The sequence below is a fragment of the Argentina anserina genome, chromosome 1 (genome assembly GCF_933775445.1).
Source record: "Argentina anserina chromosome 1, drPotAnse1.1, whole genome shotgun sequence".
Taxonomy (NCBI): domain Eukaryota; kingdom Viridiplantae; phylum Streptophyta; class Magnoliopsida; order Rosales; family Rosaceae; genus Argentina; species Argentina anserina.
In genome coordinates this window covers 11,709,377-11,729,312 of record NC_065872.1, presented here as the reverse complement: position 1 = coordinate 11,729,312, position 19,936 = coordinate 11,709,377, and the positions used below count along the sequence as shown (strand labels likewise).

The 19,936-nt window shown below is 37.9% G+C and overlaps 3 protein-coding genes and 1 pseudogene across 3 annotated transcripts; 2 read left to right on the top strand and 2 right to left on the bottom strand.

Annotated features, from left to right (window-relative positions):
- Positions 1-1,288: 1,288 nt before the first annotated feature.
- On the bottom strand, positions 1,289-7,939 carry LOC126789672 (uncharacterized). Its single transcript, XM_050515830.1, has 15 exons — positions 7,704-7,939; positions 7,512-7,600; positions 7,332-7,398; positions 7,094-7,209; positions 6,690-6,756; positions 6,497-6,545; positions 6,057-6,142; positions 5,686-5,951; positions 5,554-5,609; positions 4,845-4,930; positions 4,123-4,215; positions 3,227-3,560; positions 2,552-3,000; positions 1,800-2,034; positions 1,289-1,715 (listed from the first exon to the last, which is right to left on the bottom strand). Exons 1-15 carry the CDS (start codon positions 7,881-7,883, stop codon positions 1,456-1,458), a joined length of 2,433 nt encoding a protein of 810 aa, XP_050371787.1. The 5' UTR covers positions 7,884-7,939; the 3' UTR covers positions 1,289-1,455.
- Positions 7,940-8,987: 1,048 nt separating this feature from the next.
- Positions 8,988-10,784, top strand: LOC126789736 (peroxidase 17-like). Its single transcript, XM_050515834.1, has 3 exons — positions 8,988-9,378; positions 9,472-9,663; positions 10,114-10,784. The coding sequence occupies exons 1-3, from the start codon at positions 9,169-9,171 to the stop codon at positions 10,705-10,707; spliced, it is 996 nt and encodes a 331-aa protein (XP_050371791.1). The 5' UTR covers positions 8,988-9,168; the 3' UTR covers positions 10,708-10,784.
- Positions 10,785-15,576: 4,792 nt separating this feature from the next.
- LOC126789752 (peroxidase 17-like) lies at positions 15,577-16,890 on the top strand (annotated as a pseudogene).
- Positions 16,891-17,673: 783 nt separating this feature from the next.
- LOC126789785 (40S ribosomal protein S6-like) lies at positions 17,674-19,596 on the bottom strand. Its single transcript, XM_050515840.1, has 6 exons — positions 19,456-19,596; positions 19,296-19,360; positions 18,664-18,721; positions 18,459-18,567; positions 18,052-18,324; positions 17,674-17,937 (listed from the first exon to the last, which is right to left on the bottom strand). The coding sequence occupies exons 1-6, from the start codon at positions 19,459-19,461 to the stop codon at positions 17,702-17,704; spliced, it is 747 nt and encodes a 248-aa protein (XP_050371797.1). The 5' UTR covers positions 19,462-19,596; the 3' UTR covers positions 17,674-17,701.
- Between the last annotated feature and the right edge of the window lie 340 nt (positions 19,597-19,936).

Sequence of the window (19,936 nt, the reverse complement as noted above, 5' to 3'; positions counted from 1 at the left end):
AACCTAACAAGGATTCCTAGTCAAACTAGGACTCTAAACCAATTATGCGTTTTTAACTCATGTAAGCACAAAAATGCATCCAATACCGCTCAAGACTCTTATTACGACTCAATAACTCAATAATACAACAATAATGGTTAAGAAAAGTACAAATTTAGGTAAAAACATATTAAGAACGTCGCACAAAGTGCTCATATCAAATGAGTCCTAAAATCGGAGAAACTATCTATCACGGATAAAGTTTGATCATGTTCAGCTGATTCCTGCACAGCTCCGCATCTTAATCACGAATAATGCATTTTCCAATGGCTAAAAATGAGTAAGTTATGTCCCCGTGATTCTCGGTGCCTATTATGGACTGTGCAACTGCAAATGTGGAACAGTCGGTGCTAGTTCTGGAACATGTTTTGGGCGAGCCATCGAAACCAACATGGCTGCATTAGCCTATGTTACAGCAATTGCGAGTTGTGGGTTGGATATTGAGTGATATGCTGGTATATAGATTTTAGAAGAAAAGTCAGATATGAAAGTATATTGATGATTTCATCAAAAATTGATGACATAACTTATCGTCTTCAAAACTAGACAATAAAAAGTAGGGTAAATTCCTTCTATGGTACTTGATGTTTGGCTACCTGGACAATTTGGTACCTCTTCAAAACTAGACAATAAAAAGTAGGGTAAATTCCTTCTATGGTACCTGATGTTTGGCTACCTGGACAATTTGGTACCTGATGTATTAAAATTGACAATTTGATACCTAAAGTTCTCAAGTTTATGCCATTTTGACACTTATGTCAATTTTGACCATATTTTCAGGGTTATTTCCGTCATCTTATCTCTACTTTACTTCATTTTTTATAATACCTCCAAATTAGCTCTAAATTATTACTAAAAATTTGATAACTCATGCACTTAGTATCTGTGATGATTTAAGTATATAAATTTTCATAATGTAGTTATCAATCTAAATTAATTTTGATTATAAGTAATTTTACAAAAATATTTTAATAAAAAATTACAATTGCATAAAGGCAATTTATTTTCTTTGCGAAAAATAATTAGGATACAGTAAGTATATTAAGCAAAAAAATATTTTCGATATATGCAAAATAGATGCTAAGTGGAGTAGATATATGAATTTAATTATCTCCAAAGAGAGGCAATTATAAGAAGAAATGAAGAAAAATTAAAATTTAATGAGTTTAGGGCTAGAATGACAAAAATAACCCTAAAAATATGATCAAAATTAATAGAAGTACCAAAATGGCTTACAAATGAGAACTTCAGGTACCAAATTGTCCGTTTTCATACATCATGTAATCAAATTGTCCAAGTAGCCATACTTTAAGTACCATAGAAGGAATTAACCCTAAAAAGTATGACCTTTTATGTCAAAAAGAAAACACAACTTAATATAACACCAATCTTGAATAAGGGTACAAAATTTGTCACTCATCCCTCGGTTGCTGTTACCATTTCCTTGTCACCATTCTTTTGCATATCTTCCATCTCCACATCCACATTACCATTAGAAGCCTCGTCTGTACTCTCCAAACTTCCGTTTCCAGTTTCAATGCGCATCAAAAGCCTTTCCAGCAGTTCTTGGCAGTCGAGTGCAGTAACCATCATAGACAAACTGTTCTGACCTTTCCAGCATCCAATGGCTATAGTTGACTCATCTACCTGAATAGGATCCGACGAGAATTTTCCATCTGAATATATAAAATGTATGCTGGTAAATAAAAAACATATACATAAACCACCACTGCTATACATGACACCATGATGCTATGTACCTTTGCTCAAAACTAACACACAGCACCCTAGCATTAAATTGGATGCCTTGGCACCAAATTCAGCATCAACAAAATCAGAAAATTTGATACTTTTATATTGAAGAATATGCTTGAAGTCCACTGGGGATGCATGTAGAATCTGTTTGGTGATGTATGGAAGAATAAGTGGCAATCCTTCAGATGATATCCGGAATGCACAAGGTGCACAACTTGCAACACTTGCTGTTTGTCGTTCCTATAAAGAATGGGTCAAATTAGATGGAGAAAACTTGATATTACTGTATTAAAACATAACCGATGAATATAAGAGGTAGTATTTCATCATTCCCAGCATGCAACAGAAATTTTAACTGGGAACAAGAACCTAGGCTGAACAGATATAAAGACCGATCACTTAACAAGGATAATAACTTACAATTTTAATCTTTAATAACAAAGCACATAGATGAAATCTTATAGTTCAGGTGCATGTCCTGGGTCCTCTACTCACTTTTTCTATCATATCTACTCTTTTACTTAACCCTATTAACTGTTTATTCAGTCTTCCAGTGTTTTGTTAACAATTTCTACAATTATTGACTTTAAGCAACCGGTCATGATGAAGGGTAGGAGTCCTGCGTCACATCATCTGACCTGGGCATGACAATGTTGCACAACTCTATTTAACCATGTCTCTAGAATTTGAAGTATATGACAGGACATAATTTCAAAGACAAAGGAAAAAGAGTCATGTTCAGATTGGAAATACTTACAAACATCTTAAGCCCAACGGATGCTATCTTAAGTTGCTCTCCAACATAGAAATTCAGATCAAGAGCATCTTTGACTGCCTTTGAGACATAGTAAATTCTCTTCACATGATTGGTATCATTATTTCTTGTGACAAGGTGGCCATTGAATGGAAATGATTCATCAATTCCATAAAATGTCTTTATGGCATCGATGACAGCTTCATCTTTAAAAAGTACAACAGGGTCAACTCCTTTCCACTTACCTTGAAGCTGCTTTCTTTTTCCTCCATTTTTTTTTGGATCAGCTGCCTCATCACCAGGCACTTGATTTGCCTCTGATCCATTTTCTTCACTCTTTATGGAAATATCAGGTTCCAATGGAACCCCATCTTGTTCACCCTCAATTAACTCTGCCTCTGAGGTAGCTTCTGTATTTGTCTCATCTGCCAAATTAGCTGTCCCTTGATTGGCTGTTCAACATGCAGGACTAGATTTATCAAAACGGAATAGTAAAGGCAAAGCAGAACAATGTTGCACAGGATTTGCTTCAAAGTCATCTACTACATAGGACAAATACTGTTTCCGATATGGGTATATTTCAACCAGTTCATACCATAATAAGACGCTACAAATTAACTTATCCCAGGCAATCCAATTCTTAAAAAAGTATCCAATGAGTTTGATGATGGACTTCACCTGGCAAAGGGGAATGTTTGTGGAGGACTGCAACGAAGAAAGCTCCGCCATTCTGATCATGTGGGACTATCCTCATGCAACGTTCTAGTGGAAAAGGAGAAACTTCCTCATCTACTTCATTGCCTGAAAATACAGCATCCTCACTTGACTGCAATTCTTCTACAACATTTTCATCTTCACCATTCTCATGTTTTTCTTCCTCTTCCGTACTATCTCTGTGGTTCATCGATCGTGCAAGGTTTCTCCCAGATGGAAACATGCCAGGACCGATGGCATTTGTGCGATATTTGCCGACATCTTTAGAAGATGCTAACCATTTACCCTTGTCTCGTACCTGAAATGCAAAGTGAATAAAAAATTTAAAATGATTTATAGAAAAAAAAAATGGAATCTGCAACCAACGTTGCTCAATTGAGATCACCATATCAAACACCTATATTGCCATCCAAGAAAGTAGGAAACGTAGTTGATTTTCATGCATTAGGAGAGATGAAGATTTAAACATTCATCTAACTGATACATAACCAACCAGCCAATTAGGACAAAAGCTTCCACCTAACACTGCTGCAGCATAGATGTTCTTTTGCAATTTATGAAGTCCCTGTGGGTTTAATTGGAGAGAGTATATATGGCAGTTATCCTTTCTTTGTTTTTTCTATCAAAAGAAATTACTAGCAAATATACCTTGTTACAATTTTATATTATTTCAGTGTTTGCATGACATGGCATCAAACAGATTATAGCATTAGAAAATGATAGCAGCATTCATCACATTCGTTTCAGTAACCACGAAGAAAACTTATATTACAAAAAGCGGTGGGAGAGCTTTTTGTTCAATAATGCCCAGCATACATTCATGAGAACTCACTAGCGTAACAAGGTATATACTAACTAACCTTCCATTTTTTAAGACCTGGTCGCCTGACAAGTTGAGGAAGCTCACTAGAGACATCAACGAGCTCAACAGATCCACCACATTTCCTCAAAATCTGCAAACATGCCAGTCAATTAAGGTTAAATGAAATAAAGTGCACACAACTATGTAAATTTGCAGACAAGAAGCAAAACTAAAAATAAAATTATGCAATTATGCAACTAATGCCAAGGTCAAAACAGTTGAACAAAGATAGAAAACAAACACTGATCGGCAAAATAGTTAAATTCAAAAACATTAACAATATCCCAAACAGCATATGAACCTCATTACAAAGTTTGCAAGGGGCGAAATGATTCTTTTGGGGTAGTTAAATGCTGAAAAATAATACATGCATCCATCATGGTTGGCATGTTACAAGAAATTAGTCCCCCACTAATTACAAGCTCTCTAGCTCTCTGCAAATTAAAGGCAGTTTACACAGTTGGCTTACAATGGTTCAACAAATATGTCCCAAGTTAGTAACTTTCTTCGGCCACCGTAGCACAATACTAAGGCAACAACAAAAGAAACAAAACAAAACAATTCTTCATGATAAAGTAAAATTGTAGTTATATACAAACATTGCTACTGCATAAGGACCAAATATTGCCATTTATTTATCTGCAAAAGGTACCATGAAATCCATACCAATCAGAGAGATCCTGAATCTTGTTGTGTAGAAACAGAATCAAATATTATTACCTCACCAATCACAGCCTCATTCTCAACTGGATTCATAGAGCATGTAGAATAAACCATTCGTCCACCAACTTTCAGCAAAGATAAACCTGTAATAAACAATATCATATTAGCTGTGTTTTCTGTATGCTCCACTTAAAGAAGAAATAAAAGTGTCTGCCTCAAATCCTCTGCTTCCTGATACCAGCAGAAGACCTATGTGTTGACAAAGTCACACTGAAAGACAAAGACTCAAGTTGGGTCTAAAATCATAATAATCTAACTGAGCAAGGTTTAAACTGAATCATCCCCATAGACATTTTATAGTAATTTTCTTAATATACAGCACAACAGCTGTGAAAATACAATATCCAAGTACAAATAACATGAACATGGTGCAGCACTCAAAGATTAGGCCAATTAAGTGCATTCTTATGCTGCACAATCAATTTTCAACCTCTGGTTTGTTTTTTATTGAACTATCAGAAAGGCACAAACAATATAACCATCCACTGCCTTAAGTCATATTGTCCAGGAAGAGAATTTATATGATTTCCATATATGTGGTGCTTCCTAACCAATTCACTCGGATCACATTAAGCATTTGACAGATCTGCACTTGTATGTGATTGCTCGAACTCAGACGAAAAGGAATGAATTTAAGTACATGAGAATTAAATACAGAATCACAGAGCCATATGAATTCTGATCAAAAGTTTAACATCAGATATACCTCGCATAGCTATCTGAACTTGTAGAGCATGCAGCCCATTGCCATGTCCCGCATGCCTGTACATAAGCAAAACAAATCTCATCAACCTGCCAAAAGACATTGTGATTGACAGACTGAGGATAAAGATTCTACCATTTCCTCCAGATATCAGGAGCCTTACGGAGGGTGCCATCGCCACTACAAGGGACATCACATAAGACACGATCAAAGAGAAGTTGACTGATGGGTGGCTCCAATTCCATTCCTATTTCAGAAGCACTAGAGCTTTTTTTGGTTGAACGGCAGCCAGGGAAATGCTGTGCTTCATTATTAGTGACTATCAAGTTAGCTGTGCACATTCTTTTTGTTTGATGGATCAGTAGATTGCACCTCTGGACGTCAAGATCATTCGCTACAACCTTAATCGATTGGAAAAAAGAAAAAAAAAACAAATTGTATCAGATATGCCAGTAGAATGTGAACGATTCATAGGATCAAAACATAAAAGTTAAAAGAATTCATACCAGTCCATCAGGTAGGTGCCCTGGTTTTGTTGATCGGTGTATAATCTCAAGCAATTGGAATGTTTTTGAACCCGGTGCAGCACACACTGGGAAAAGTGCAGCATATAGTTAGAAACTTGAGTATTGTTCACAAATAATACGTTAATGATAATCTGCCACTTATTCATACTAGAAATGTATGAGATATTAGCTACTTCACAGAAGTAAAAAACAAAGGCCAAGTAGAATATTCTCCTGAGAAAAATTTACAAGACACTATGCATCTCCCATCCATTAGTCTACTCAAAATTTCAAGAATCTCAGAAATTCATTACGGAAAGAACCAACTACATTTTCCTTCCTCTGTTGCAGAAAAGTCCAAATCTTAGATATGAACAATTGGAAGATGAGAGAGAGAGAGAGAGAGAGAGAGAGTAATAGATACAACATAAGTGGCTTACTATCAAGTATAAAATGTTCCGGACGTACATCAAGGAATAGAGGGGGCACCTGTCCGAAGAAAGTAAAGAAAATGCGCTTCAGCATGAAGATAAAATGAACTTCTACTGAAACCACAAAATGTTTCAAACAAATGTTATAAGACAAACAGTTTTTAAACAATAATAGAACAAACAGTAAATAACAACAGCCCACCATGCTGACAGCCTCCTGTCTTGTGATGTTTCCAATCTCATTTTCAAGCTTTAAAAACTCATGAAACCTGAGAAATCATATCATCAGAACTAGCATAAAAGAGTAGAAAATTATTAGAAACAGCACAACTCAAATTGAATTAAGCAATGTGCTCGCATAACGGCAACTTGGTCTAAATATGTGTACATTAGCAACTGAAGTAGCATCGACTTTGAAACCAGCGAAAATTTTTCAGGTGGATATGTATTAGTAATATTACTCATATAGAACTCCTAGGGGCCCAAAAGAGCCATATACAATCTCCTACATATGGTTGAAACTATGAGTTTCCAAAATTGCATTAGTTCTAGGCAGGTATTTCACTACTTAATCTACCCAATATCCCCACAGTTTACATCAATTACCTCTCAAGAGTTTGGTTCTTCCTCAGCTGCATGCGAGAAAAATTTGAATGCCAAGCAAGATTCTCAGGGTACCAAGCCAATGGCCTAATTGGCTGCAGTTCACCTCCTTCACTCACCTGAAACCGTAGTTTAAATAATCAAAAGGAAGCAAAAACCACAAAACATGCCATGCTATTACAACCAAATCCAACGTCCAAACACAAGGTGTCATTGCACTAAAGTTTCAAAACCAACTTACCTCAGATTGAAGAGATATCATAAAATCACTCTCCAACTGGGTTCGGATATCGGAACAAAACTGGCTACTGCAAAATCAAACACACAACAACATAAACTTCAGTCAATGGCTGCACATAAACAGTTAAACACTACTTCAACTGAACCATCTTCCTAGAGTTCACATTACTTCATAAACTACCTTGAATTGATTCTAAAAGCAGCTGGCAGTGGCTTTCGTAGATATTCCATGAACAAATCCCACTCTTCTGGGGCAACAATCCCTTGTTCCTACAAAACCATCACACCCAACAAAACATAAAGGAACAACCTTTACTACTCAAAACCCATAAAGATTCAAACTTTAATACTCCAAGTACTGCAAGATGTTTACCTTGTAGTATTCCTCGAATGCAGGGTTCTGGGTAGCAAAGGGCTGCCAAGAAGGGTCGGCTCCATTGTTTTCAGTTGGGTTTTCAGAGGAAGGATCAGGCTTGGTGCGTTTCCAGACGTTCTCTCTGTTCTGACGAAAGTGGCGTCTCTGGGTGCGTGAGCCTCCTCTGCCTCTGCCCATGTTTGGCTGCTCTGGGAAACCAGTTGGTTTGCTGCTGTGGCCTGTGGGTTTTGGAGGGACTGAAATCGGATTCTACCCCGGGAGGTTTAGGTTTGGGCTAGTCTCTATCATATTCACACATTTCACTCTAGGCCCATTTGGAAAATCTATGAGCAGTGTTGGGGCAATTTGAGCTAGAAGTTTAATCTTAAGCACCAACGTGTACTTGCATTAACATAACTGAGAGACTACATAGCACCGACATGAACTTGCATCAATTGGATTGGAGGACTATATAGCATCAAGTAACGATGGTTGGTTGTCACTTGCCAGTATAATAGGGAATTATTCATGGTGAAAATAAGGAGAAGTAACTGTCATGGTATTATTAGTCCAGGTTGTAGAATTTCTAAACGGGCAAATATAGCATAATGTGTGCGCGAGTTAGAGAGTGATGTTCAGCGAGATGGGGAGGTCACACACTTAACATATCGATCAAATAGTAATACAACGCCGTGTATTTATATAATTTTCACTAATTTAAATCATTTATATAGTATGTAAAGATGCACGCAGTACACGATACTTACAACAAACCGAGTTTTTTCTTTTTCAAACTATAGTGCAACAATTCCAAGTCAAAAGAAAACCGAAACAAAAACAAATGCATGCCGTAATTCCTCAGTAAAACCAAAAGAAAAAACGGATCCGTGCTATGAATCCTATACCATAAATCAAGAGTCAAGACCAATGAAGTAATGATGCCTTTTATGACCAGAAGTAATGCTTCCTTTAATCTTCTTCCACCAACACCACACAGCTGTGGATTTCCCAAATCTGGATCCCCCATTAAAACACCCCCCAATACCCAAAAAATGGATCATTCCACGCACTCCCACAAAAGCTCAAATTTACAAAATGGCATCTGGAAATAGGAATTTTACAGACAACGGTACTACTACTCTCCTATTGAGTCAGAGCCTCATCATCGTGGGTGTCGTAATTGTTGACGCAGTCACCAATCCCCACTCCAAGTCTTATTTATTATAGTCTCTCTTCTAGTCGCCCCTCTCTCTCACCCAATCGCCTTCCCCTGCTTCCTGCTATCACAACAAACCCCTCATCACACAAATTACAGACACCTAGAAAATTCCAACCCTGCTCTGAAACTGAAACCCCCTATTATTATGAACCATCCCTAGCATCCCCACCAATCCTAAATAGTAAAGATCCTTCTCACCCTTTTTACCTATAAATACATGCACGTAATTGGATCGGACCATTTCACATTTTCACAAAACATAGAATGTCTCCAATGTCTCATTTCCTCCTTCCTCTCCTCCTCCTTGTCCACATAATAACCGGGGCGGCCCTGCAGCTCCGCCCCGCTTATTACTCCGGGACGTGTCCGGACGCCGAAACTATAGTCAGGGATGTCATGAAGAAGGCTTTTGCTAGGGAGCCCCGGAGCCTTGCCTCTGTCATGCGGTTTCAGTTCCATGATTGCTTTGTTAATGTGAGTAAATACACAGTAAAAGGCTTTGATCTGGTCATAGTCTTGGAGAGTTTATCCTATTTAGTGTTGATGGTTTGAAGTTGTGTGTTATAGGGGTGTGATGCTTCTATGTTGCTAGATGACACACCAGTCATGCTTGGGGAGAAGCTGTCCCTTTCAAATATAAACTCACTGAGATCTTATGAGGTTGTCGATGAAGTCAAGGAAGCCTTGGAGAAGGTCTGCCCTGGTGTTGTTTCTTGTGCTGACATCATCATCATGGCTTCCAGAGATGCTGTTGCTCTGGTATGCATCTCTTTCTCTCTTATCTATTAGACTATCATCATCACCCAAACTAAAAAAATGTAATTAACTTTTATTAATCTTTGACTTGATTACTACAAGACCATGATTCAAGTTTGGAAATCTTTAACAAAGCACCCCATGTCAAAATGGGATTTGCACTGAGATATAAGATATTCCTCTGTAATGAGTAAGCTGGCAAACAAATTAATTTCCTTTCTTGTTTCTCTATTGATACAAAAGGGCAAAGGGTTGTGCAGCACTCGTGAACCCAAAAGGCGTTTTCTTCTTACTGCACAATGTTTTTGCACTATCATGCTATTGCTTCTTTTGTCTTTTTTTTTTTTGGGAAATCATACTAATTTGTTTGTAATTTTTACTGTAACTAACAGTGTACCACATGAAATGTTAATTAAGAGAGTTATATTGTTGTTGTGTTATTTTGTTAATCAGACTGGAGGACCAGATTGGCAAGTAAAGCTAGGAAGATTGGACAGCTTAACAGCAAGCCAAGAAGCCTCAGACAACATTATGCCCAGTCCAAGAGCTAATGCAACATTCCTCATTGACCTCTTTGCCAGGTTTAATCTTTCTGTCAAAGACCTGGTTGCGCTTTCAGGGTCACACTCCATTGGCCAAGGGCGGTGCTTCTCCGTCATGTTTCGGCTGTACAACCAGTCCGGCACAGGCAAGCCAGACCCTGCTTTTGAACCAAAGTATAGAGAAAAGCTAAACAAACTATGCCCCTTGAATGTGGACCAAAATGTGACTGTAGACCTTGATGCTACACCTGTAATATTTGATAACCAGTACTTCAAGGACTTGGTTTCCGGGAGAGGGTTTCTGAACTCGGATCAAACACTTTTCACATCTCCAGAGACGAAGGAATTTGTCGAGCAGTTCAGCATCGATCAAGACGAATTTTTTAAGGCTTTTGTTGAGGGGATGATAAAAATGGGTGACTTGCAGATTGAGCAACCTGGGGAGATAAGGAAAAACTGCAGGGTGGCTAATCGTCGTTCTGTCAACACATTCTGGGAGTCTTGAAGGGATCCGACTAAGATTAGAAAGAATACAGATTATTTCATTATCAATAGAATTAATGATGAGTCTGACTTGTTGTTCTAATCATAATGTGGAAGGTTTTGGTTGGAATATATGGAAAGAGAAAGTAGGGTGATGTTGATAGTAAACAGAAACCCTTGTTAGGCAAATTTCAGTAGTGAACAGAAGCCTGGATTCATTTAGATTACAGTAAACAAATTATGCAACTGTTTTAATTTTCAGGTTCCAGCACATAGAGATTCGAAACTACATGCTCGAAATTTGATGGTTTTAGTGCATAGTATTGTTAGCAATATGTTCATGTGTAATGTCAAATAGATGAACGATAAGAAGAAGAAGAAAGAGAGCTACTGTGAGACATAATGCCTTGAGTCTATGCATATCCATCCGTAATAAGATAATACAGCCTTTTCAACAAAAAAAAAGATAACAGAAGTATAAAAATTTGATTAGTAATCATAGACTTTAGGATTTAGAAGGTAACACTTTCGGCTTAAGGCTGCTGGAGATGAGATGCACCCTATGCCTAAATAGAAAAATGTGCACTACAAGAAAAAGTAAATTCAAAGTATTTGAAATGAGATATGCATAAATCTTCAAGGCTTCCCAACCACAATCCTCCATAGTTACCTTCCTCATCTAAAAAGCTTCTTAGTGATCTACATTGAATAAGTCAAATGTCATAGAGTTTTGTTTGTGGTAATTTTGTGAGTGCACATCATTTCAAATGGACTAGTCAATATGTGCGCCTTTTCTTCTCAAAATAGAGATTTGGAATAAGAAACCTTTTTAATTGAGGAACGAAAAATCTGAAATAAGAAACCTTTTTCAGTTGAGGAACTATAACTATTAGCTTTCATTCGTCTAAGTTTCACTTTCACTTAGACTTTTTTAGTGTTCACGGTTATAAACCATAAATCAATCTCACAACGCATGTGAAATGCTTCAACTATGCATTGAAGCCAAGTGTTTGGCTGCTTATTAAACTTCGGTTGGGAAGCACACCTAACTAGACAAGAACTTCTAAGCCACTTGTAGTGATTAAGTTTCAATAAAATGTTAAATGTTGTACGAAGATGATTAGATGACATGACCAAACCATATTCGATTTGGATTTCTTTCGAATAAAACTAACAAGTTTCGATGAATCAAATTAAGGATATGACTATGTTGGAAAAGATCTTATGCGTCACACCATCAAGTGGAAGAAAGTGTGGTTTGTATATTGGGAAACAGCTTCAACAGTACCCATCTATCTATAATTTTATATAGGGAAAATTTGGAGAAGAGTACATGAAATTACTCAAATTAGACCCACTGTGAATTTAAGTACATCAAATTACAAATTACAAATCACATAATTTAGTGCATCAAGTTACAACTTACAACCGCGTTATCAACACCACCAAAATGGGTGTCAACTGTCATATTTTCAGGGGCAATGTGGTCTTTTACAAAGTTTTATTTTGGCCACCTAAATCCTGACTCTTTATGGTTTTGAATTTTTTTTTTATCTGGTGGATAAGCTTCAAATGACAATTGATCTTATTCTCGCTAGGTTCTCCAAAATAGACGATCAAACGGCCATGAAATAAGCCGCTACCGCGGGGGCCTATGGAGCAGGGAGCACCTCATCCTTTTCTTACGCACCCAAACCCTGTCTCAAAACAACCTCGAATATTATTGTTGAAATCACATACTCTACCCTCACCAATTTAGGGGTGGGCACGGGACGGGGCTCATCCCACGTCTCATCCCACTCTTTTGAATCGGGACGGGATCGGAACGGGACGATGGTTTTTAAGAATGCATCACACCTGGGATTAATCCCGGTTGGGACGGGACGAGATCGGGACGGGACGGAACAAATCCCACCTTCCTATAAAGTTAAATAAAAACATATATTTTTACTTTTTCATTAACAAAGTAACATTCAATAATGAAATTTTAATTAAAAAAATGCATATTATGTTCAAATATTATAATTTACCATTACTATTTGAGTTGATATAATTTTGGAGTTATTAAGAACATAAATTAGTTTCATTTTAATACAAATATATAAGAATTTTTAAGTTTTCATTAAAGGTGGGACGTGACGGGATGAAGCGGGATAAAAATTATTCGCCACACGTCCCGTCCCACTATTATAAAACGGGACATATCAGGATTTCTGTTTTTTGTGCCCACCCCTACTCACCATGTTCAATAGTTCATCTGCTTCTTCAAGAAGAAATTTTGCATTTTCAAAACCCATTAGAAAAATACTGGCAAGGGAAGATGACTATTGAGGAAAAAAATAGATTCAAAACCAAACGAATGGAGGCGGAATCTTTTTCTTTTCTTTCCCCTTCGGCGGTGGTTCGAGATCGATTACGGCATCGAATATTCATGGCTTCAGCTCAAAGTCAAGAAAGAGTGTCAACTCCAACGTTGGGGTTTGATTGTGAAGGACCGAAGGTGATCGCTCCTGGAGATGGGGATATAATTAGAAAAGTTTTTTTCACCAACAGTCCCTCAACTCTGGTGTACCTACCAATGTGATACCTCAACTCTTAATCGTACCAATGTGATACCCAGACTCTAGTATTGCTATCATTGAAGTACTTCCGTTAGTTTTTTTTAACTTTTCCGTTATCTTGGTGACGTGGCAGTTACGTGAGGCCCACAAAGAGGGTTAAAAGACAAAATTAACCTCATCTGAGAGGAGCAATGTTTTTCCCGCCCTTTACCTTGAGAAAGACACCCAACAATTCCAATTTTGGCGCCAATTTTCCCTCCTTACTCCTTAATTTGTGTCTCTTATCTAAACTAAAGAACTACCGCCAACCAGTCGACCACAATCTGATAAAACCTAGATCAATCTCATTTTCTATTTTTACCCTAGCACTTGTTAAACTAACAGAATAAATATAAAAATTTATATGGAACATCTCATTTCCACAATCTCATAAGAATATAAAAACACATAACTTAACGAAATTCAAATACATGTTTAAGTACCATTAGTTGCCACATTTTATGTTGATCTGCCATGATTTTTGCTTGTAAGAACTTTTAAGTACCATTAGTACAATGCTTTATCTGCTGGTATTATTCCCTCTGGCTTAACGAAATTCAACTACATGTACCATTAATTGGAATTGTTGGGTGTCTTTCTCAAGGTAAAGGGCGGGAAAAACATTGCTCCAATTTTCCCTCCCTACTCCTTAATTTGTGTCTCTTATCTAAACTAAAGAACTACCGCCAACCAGTCGACCACAATCTGATAAAACCTAGATCAATCTCATTTTCTATTTTTACCCTAGCACTTGTTAAACTAACATAATAAATATAAAAATTTATATGGAACATCTCATTTCCACAATCTCATAAGAATATAAAAACACATAACTTAACGAAATTCAAATACATGTTTAAGTATCATTAGTTGCCACATTTTATGTTGATCTGCCATGATTTTTGCTTGTAAGAACTTTTAAATACCATTAGTACAATGCTTTATCTGCTGGTATTATTCCCTCTGGCTTAACGAAATTCAACTACATGTACCAAAAATTGGAATTGTTGGGTGTCTTTCTCAAGGTAAAGGGCGGGAAAAACATTGCTCCTCTCAGATGAGGTTAATTTTGTCTTTTAACCCTCTTTGTGGGCCTCACGTAACTGCCATGTCACCAAGATAACGGAAAAGTTAAAAAAAACTAACGGAAGTACTTCAATGATAGCAATACTAGAGTCTGAGTATCACATTGGTACGATTAAGAGTTGAGGTATCACATTGGTAGGTACACCAGAGTTGAGGGACTGTTGGTGAAAAAAACTCTAATTAGAACTTAGAAGTAGAGGTTTGGTGGAGTAAAAATGGTGGTGGATGTGGATCTAAAAAGTGGAGGAGATGCGACCTTGACCATGAAGCAGAAAATGGTTGATCCTGGAACATAGAGAGACTGAGAAGGTGAGAGACAGAGACATAGATTTATATAAAGTACCAAATTTACCCTCAGAAAATAATAATGGCATAAGACTTAGCGGAGCCACCGACGTGTATGCATATTGAGTAGTGATTGTAATTTGATGTACTAATATTTATGTTTTATAACTTAGTCTTAGTGTATGAAAATTCAGAGTGGGTTTAACTTCACGTACCATTGAAAAAGGTTGCCTGCAAAATGGCGACCTTTGAAAATTGTCTGATGCATATAATGGAGGGACTTCATCTCAGCCTCACTTGGTGAATGTGAATTGAGGGGCCTCTATTTTATCTGGGTGCTCTGGTCCTGCAACCATGACACTCGCATAATTACTTAATTAGGATTCGAAATGGACCATCACATTTGCTGACAATAAGGATTTGAAATGGGAGCAAATGGACCATCAGCCCATCACCAATGAACACAATTTTCTTATAAGAAAAAGACTAGACATGAGCTTGGTAGGACATGAATTTCTTCCCAGATTCAGACTGTTTTACGTTTTACCAGTAACCACTTTTACCCGGGAGCTATTGTGGTTCGTTTCCCTTTTTTTTTTTTTAAATATAATCAACGTCGGCATCTTTAAAGGTTCTCTAGACATAGACAGGGGTAGGACTGTAGGAGTCATGGTTTGATTTCTGAACAAATTTGCATCAAATTCTGTCTCAAAACAAGTCATCAAAGAAAGTTATCCTCAAGTCTATATTCTCAAAGTTCTCCTCAAACTTATAACTCCAATGTCAATTTCCAATGTGAATTACTGACCATATATGTTTCAGTTACATTCTTTTACATGCACCATGAGCATGTCACTCGCTTATAAATTCCCAACCAAGTCCAAATTAACTAGTTCCTCTGTTACTTCTCTTGTAATTCAATGTCTCCTTTCCTGCTAATCTTCCTCCTACACATAACAACCGGTGCCGCTGCAGACCTCCGCACCGGTTACTATTCGGGAGTATGCCCAAAAGCCGAATCCATCGTCCGAGATGTCATGAGATAAGAGAACCCCGGAGCGTGGCCTCAGTCATGCGCCTCCAGTTCCATGATTGCTTTGTTAATGTAAGGAACTACATATGTAAAGGAAAATGGTATTTTCTTTTCTTAACCCTTCACAAATCACCATCTCCCTTACCTCTTGGGTTAACCCGACGAACTTAGGAGTATTCTGTTTCGTCAAATGTTACTATTATAGTGAACATTAATGTATCATTTTCGTAACCTCGTAGGGTTGTGATGCTTCATTGTTACTTGATGACACACCAACCTTGCTCGGAGAAAAACTCGCACTTTTGAACATAAATTCATTAAGATCGTATGAAGTTGTTGACGAAGTCAAGCAACCCTTGGAAAAGGCCTGTCCTGGAGTTGTTTCATGCGCAGATATCATAATCATGGCTTCTAGAGATGCTATTGCACTGGTACTATACAACATTAAAGTAGTACTGATAACATTTAATAAGAACTTGTGTGCAGTTCTAGTGTTCATGTTACATTTTTCGTCATATACATCGGAATTGGACAGTAATAGATTTTGATAATCATATGTGGTTTATGTTGTTTGCAGTTCTAGTTAGCAGTTCCAGTTTGTATGTGGTTTGCTCATATAATAATCAGACTAGAGGACCAGATTGGGAAGTGAAGTTGAGAAGAATGGATAGCTTAACAGCAAGCCAAGAAGCTTCAGACAATGTGATGCCAAGTCCAAGATCCAATGCCACCTTTCTCGTTGATCTATTCAGCAAATTCAACCTTTCTGCGGAAGACATGGTTGCGCTTTCTGGATCACACTCCATTGGCAAAGCTCGATGCTTTTCCATCATGCATCGGCTGAACAGCCAAACCAGAACTGGCGAGCCGGACCCTGCCATTGAGCCGAAGTTTAGAGAAAGTGAGAAACGCTATACAAGCTCTGCCCTTTGAATGTGGATCAAAACGCGACAACAGACCTAGATGCAACATCAGTACTATTTGATAACCAGTACTTCAAGGACTTGGTTTCCGGGGGAGGGTTTCTGAATTCGGATGAAACTCTTTACACATTTCCACAGACTAGGGATTTGTGAGGCAATTTAATATAGACCAAGAACTCTTTTTCAAGGCCTTTGTCGAGGGGATGATAAAATTGGGTGACTTGCAGGTTCAGCAACCTGGGGAGGTGAGAAGAAATTGTTGACTGGTCAATGCATAAAAACTATAAAATCATTGAAAGAACGAATGTACCTAGATTCTGTTTTTTTGGTCAATGTACCTAGATTCATATTTAGCTTGTAAGCTTCTAAAGGTACCGAACTAAATTATAAATAAACGCTTTTGAAAGTAGAGCTTTTCGTTCAGTTCTTGCGTTCAAGAGGGTTAACTCTTTTTTACTAGAAATACGCCTGTTCTTACTTCATTTCATTTCTTTGGCAAACTAATTACAGCTAAAACTGCCCGACTAAAATATTAAACTCTATCAGCATCTCATTTGTAGGCATCCAGCAAAGCTCGGATTCATATTGCTGCAGTCACAAAAAAACCCCGCCCAGGAGCATGCACTACCGTACAATCTCGTGGGCAGGGATCAGAAATTAGAGGTTCAGAGATTATAAGAAAATCTCCAAGGAGGTTCAAGCTCAAGGAGAAAACCATCCTCTGTACAAATGGTTATATCTGGATTGCAGATCTAACATAGAGACAAGACGAATGTGTTTTGTTTAGTTTGATGACAAGGGACAAGATGAAAAAAGAGCCCATAGACACAATTCTATAGATAACAATTCTGTAGAAATAGAGTATCAAACACTGAAACAGCCAACAACATAGCTTAATAACCAACCAAATAATTCAAATATTTATAGCTTTATCCCAGATACACAAACAAAATCTGAAATGTCGGCCAGGAACATGTCCGGCCTTCCCAAAATAAACTCTGAAAGCATAGATAAACTATCAGAAATACCTCATCCTAACTACCATGTTGCTCATCAGAAACAAACCATCAACTCTGTCCCGCCAGAAAATTAAGCAGCAGAAGGCTTAGTGGCAGCAGAGAGTCTTGATCTCTTCTTGGCTAAGCTTTCACTGCGATGCTCCCGCTGCTCCTTCAGCCTGGAAGCCAGTAACTTCTGATACTCTGCAGCCTCTGACTTGGCCTTTACGACTCTCTTCTTCTTCTCTGCGATCCTTGCTCGCTTCCTCTGTAATGTCAAAGGAGTAACCAGCCTCTGAATTTTGGGAGCTTTACTGCAGTTCTTGCCTGCCAACAAGAATGATTTCATTAAATAGTGATTCACAACAAAAACATAAAGATAATGTAGTCCTCACAAGTAATCACAAATAATTTTAAGTAAATTAACAAATCAAAACCCACCAGTTTTGGATGTGAACTTTCGGCGGTAAGTGTTGACATACTTCCTAACATCATCATCCTTGGTGAGATTAAATAGCTTGCGGATCTTGGAAGCCCTCTTTGGACCTCGCATTCTTGGCTTCTCAACATCAGTCAGTCCAGGTAGGTCATTGTCACCTTTCTTGACAATGACCAAGTTCAGCACTGAGAGGTCTGGACTAACAATGCATCCACGAACGGATTTCCTTCTCCGCTCACCGTTCCTCCTTCCGTGACCTCGGAAGCATGGGGTTCCTAAAGTCATATTCACAGATCACTGACAAATTCAGAAAAATGGTTGAAACTAGGAAAACTGTTGGTAAAAAACAGAACATTCCCTGCCACCCCCCAAAAAAAGAAGAAGAAGAAAGTACTAGATTGTAACATACCTCTGTGCAGCAAAAGGCGAACACGCCCTGGAGTCAACACTCCTTGCTTCATTGGGAAACCTTGCTTGTCACATCCTCCCATAATTTTGAAAACGTAACCCCTGAACTCCTGTTACAATAAAGAGCACATCAATGTAAAGTGACCACAACTCAAAAATCTGGCAAAAGTGTACAACCTTGAGAAATGTTAAAGAAAAAAACATACATCGCCAAGTGCATCACCATTGACTTCTTGACTAATTCTCTTGTCCCAGAACGCTCGGCTGCAAGTTAAATTATATATGAAAGGATTAGCATTAGCAATCATGATATCAACAAAGAACAGGAAGTAGAGCAGTACTTTTACATTGTTGTGTAGTTTACTAGCAATTTGTAAATCACAACTATGTGACTCATGATTTCATCCAGTTAACATCACCAATTGAGACACTATATGACATTTAATACAGAACAAGCACCTTAAATAGAAAAATTGCATAAAAGAAACCAAAACTTGTGACTACATTTACCCGTAAAATCACTTAGTTTAACATATATCTCACCATGTAATATGTCTATAAACCGTAACAAAGGCAGTAGCTTTCGTATCCTTACATCCAAAATTACACATGGTTTGAACCTAAACCCAAATCCTACCCTAACCAAACAGAGCCAACCCATTCATCTACAAACCAAACATAAAACAAGAAACAGATCATGTAGCTTTGTCAAAGTAAAAGCCTTTACAATCTCCTTCATAACAATTCATCCAAACAAAACCTAATCAATGCTCATATCAATTATAAAAAAACACGAAATCATAAAATTGAAAATAACTGGAGGTTAGAGTGATCTTACAGCTTGGTGTCATCGTCGATCTCGAGCTTCTTCTGGCACCCAGTGGTGGGATTCGCGATGTTGAACTGAAATTAACGCACACAAAATCAAAACCCGATCAGTAAAACGGCACCGTATTAGGGATTGAGATTTAGAGAGAGAGAGAGAGAGAGATTCGAACCTTCATGATTGCTGCTGCTCCGCTGCCGCCGCCGCCGCCTAGAGACGGAAGAAATGCTGCGGGTTGCTGAAGCGCTCCAAGGTTCTGATGGCAGCTAGCGTGCTATTAGGGTTTGCTAGCTGAGACTGTGAAGGGGTTTATATACGATGTGCTTTTAGGGTTCTGGAGTGTTGTTCAGATGGACCGTTTTTCTGTGTTTTAAAGAGATTTGGGCCGTCCACGTATACGATAGTATACGATATTGGTCCACATCATATTGTGATGGAGGGTCTCGACGGTATTATTTTGTGATTTTTGTCTATCCATCGGTTAATTTGCCTCGAGTAAAAGTGAAAGTTAACAGCGAGACATTATCAGTGATCGAAGAGTAAAATTTAGGGGGTGTTTCGTCTTCAAGGAAAGGAAACTAGCATAATCAGGTGAGCGAGTTTGACTCACAGTTTACTAGTTGTTTATTTAATGAAAGATATAAACTAGGACG

Bases quoted from the DNA above. Each gene is read 5' to 3' on its own strand.
- LOC126789672 (XM_050515830.1), bottom strand. From the start codon at position 7,883: ATGGGCAGAGGCAGAGGAGGCTCACGCACCCAGAGACGCCACTTTCGT. The intron at 5,610-5,685 runs GTAGAATCTTTA...GCTTATGTACAG, and splicing joins CCTGATATCTGGAGGAAATG to GCATGCGGGACATGGCAATG. The intron at 3,561-4,122 runs GTTAGTTAGTAT...TTTGCATTTCAG, and splicing joins CAGGTCTTAAAAAATGGAAG to GTACGAGACAAGGGTAAATG.
- LOC126789736 (XM_050515834.1), top strand. From the start codon at position 9,169: ATGTCTCCAATGTCTCATTTCCTCCTTCCTCTCCTCCTCCTTGTCCAC. The intron at 9,379-9,471 runs GTGAGTAAATAC...TGTGTGTTATAG, and splicing joins TCCATGATTGCTTTGTTAAT to GGGTGTGATGCTTCTATGTT. The intron at 9,664-10,113 runs GTATGCATCTCT...TTTGTTAATCAG, and splicing joins CCAGAGATGCTGTTGCTCTG to ACTGGAGGACCAGATTGGCA.
- LOC126789785 (XM_050515840.1), bottom strand. The intron at 18,722-19,295 runs GTAAGATCACTC...TTTAACTTGCAG, and splicing joins ATCGACGATGACACCAAGCT to CCGAGCGTTCTGGGACAAGA. The intron at 18,568-18,663 runs GTATGTTTTTTT...TTATTGTAACAG, and splicing joins ATGGTGATGCACTTGGCGAT to GAGTTCAGGGGTTACGTTTT.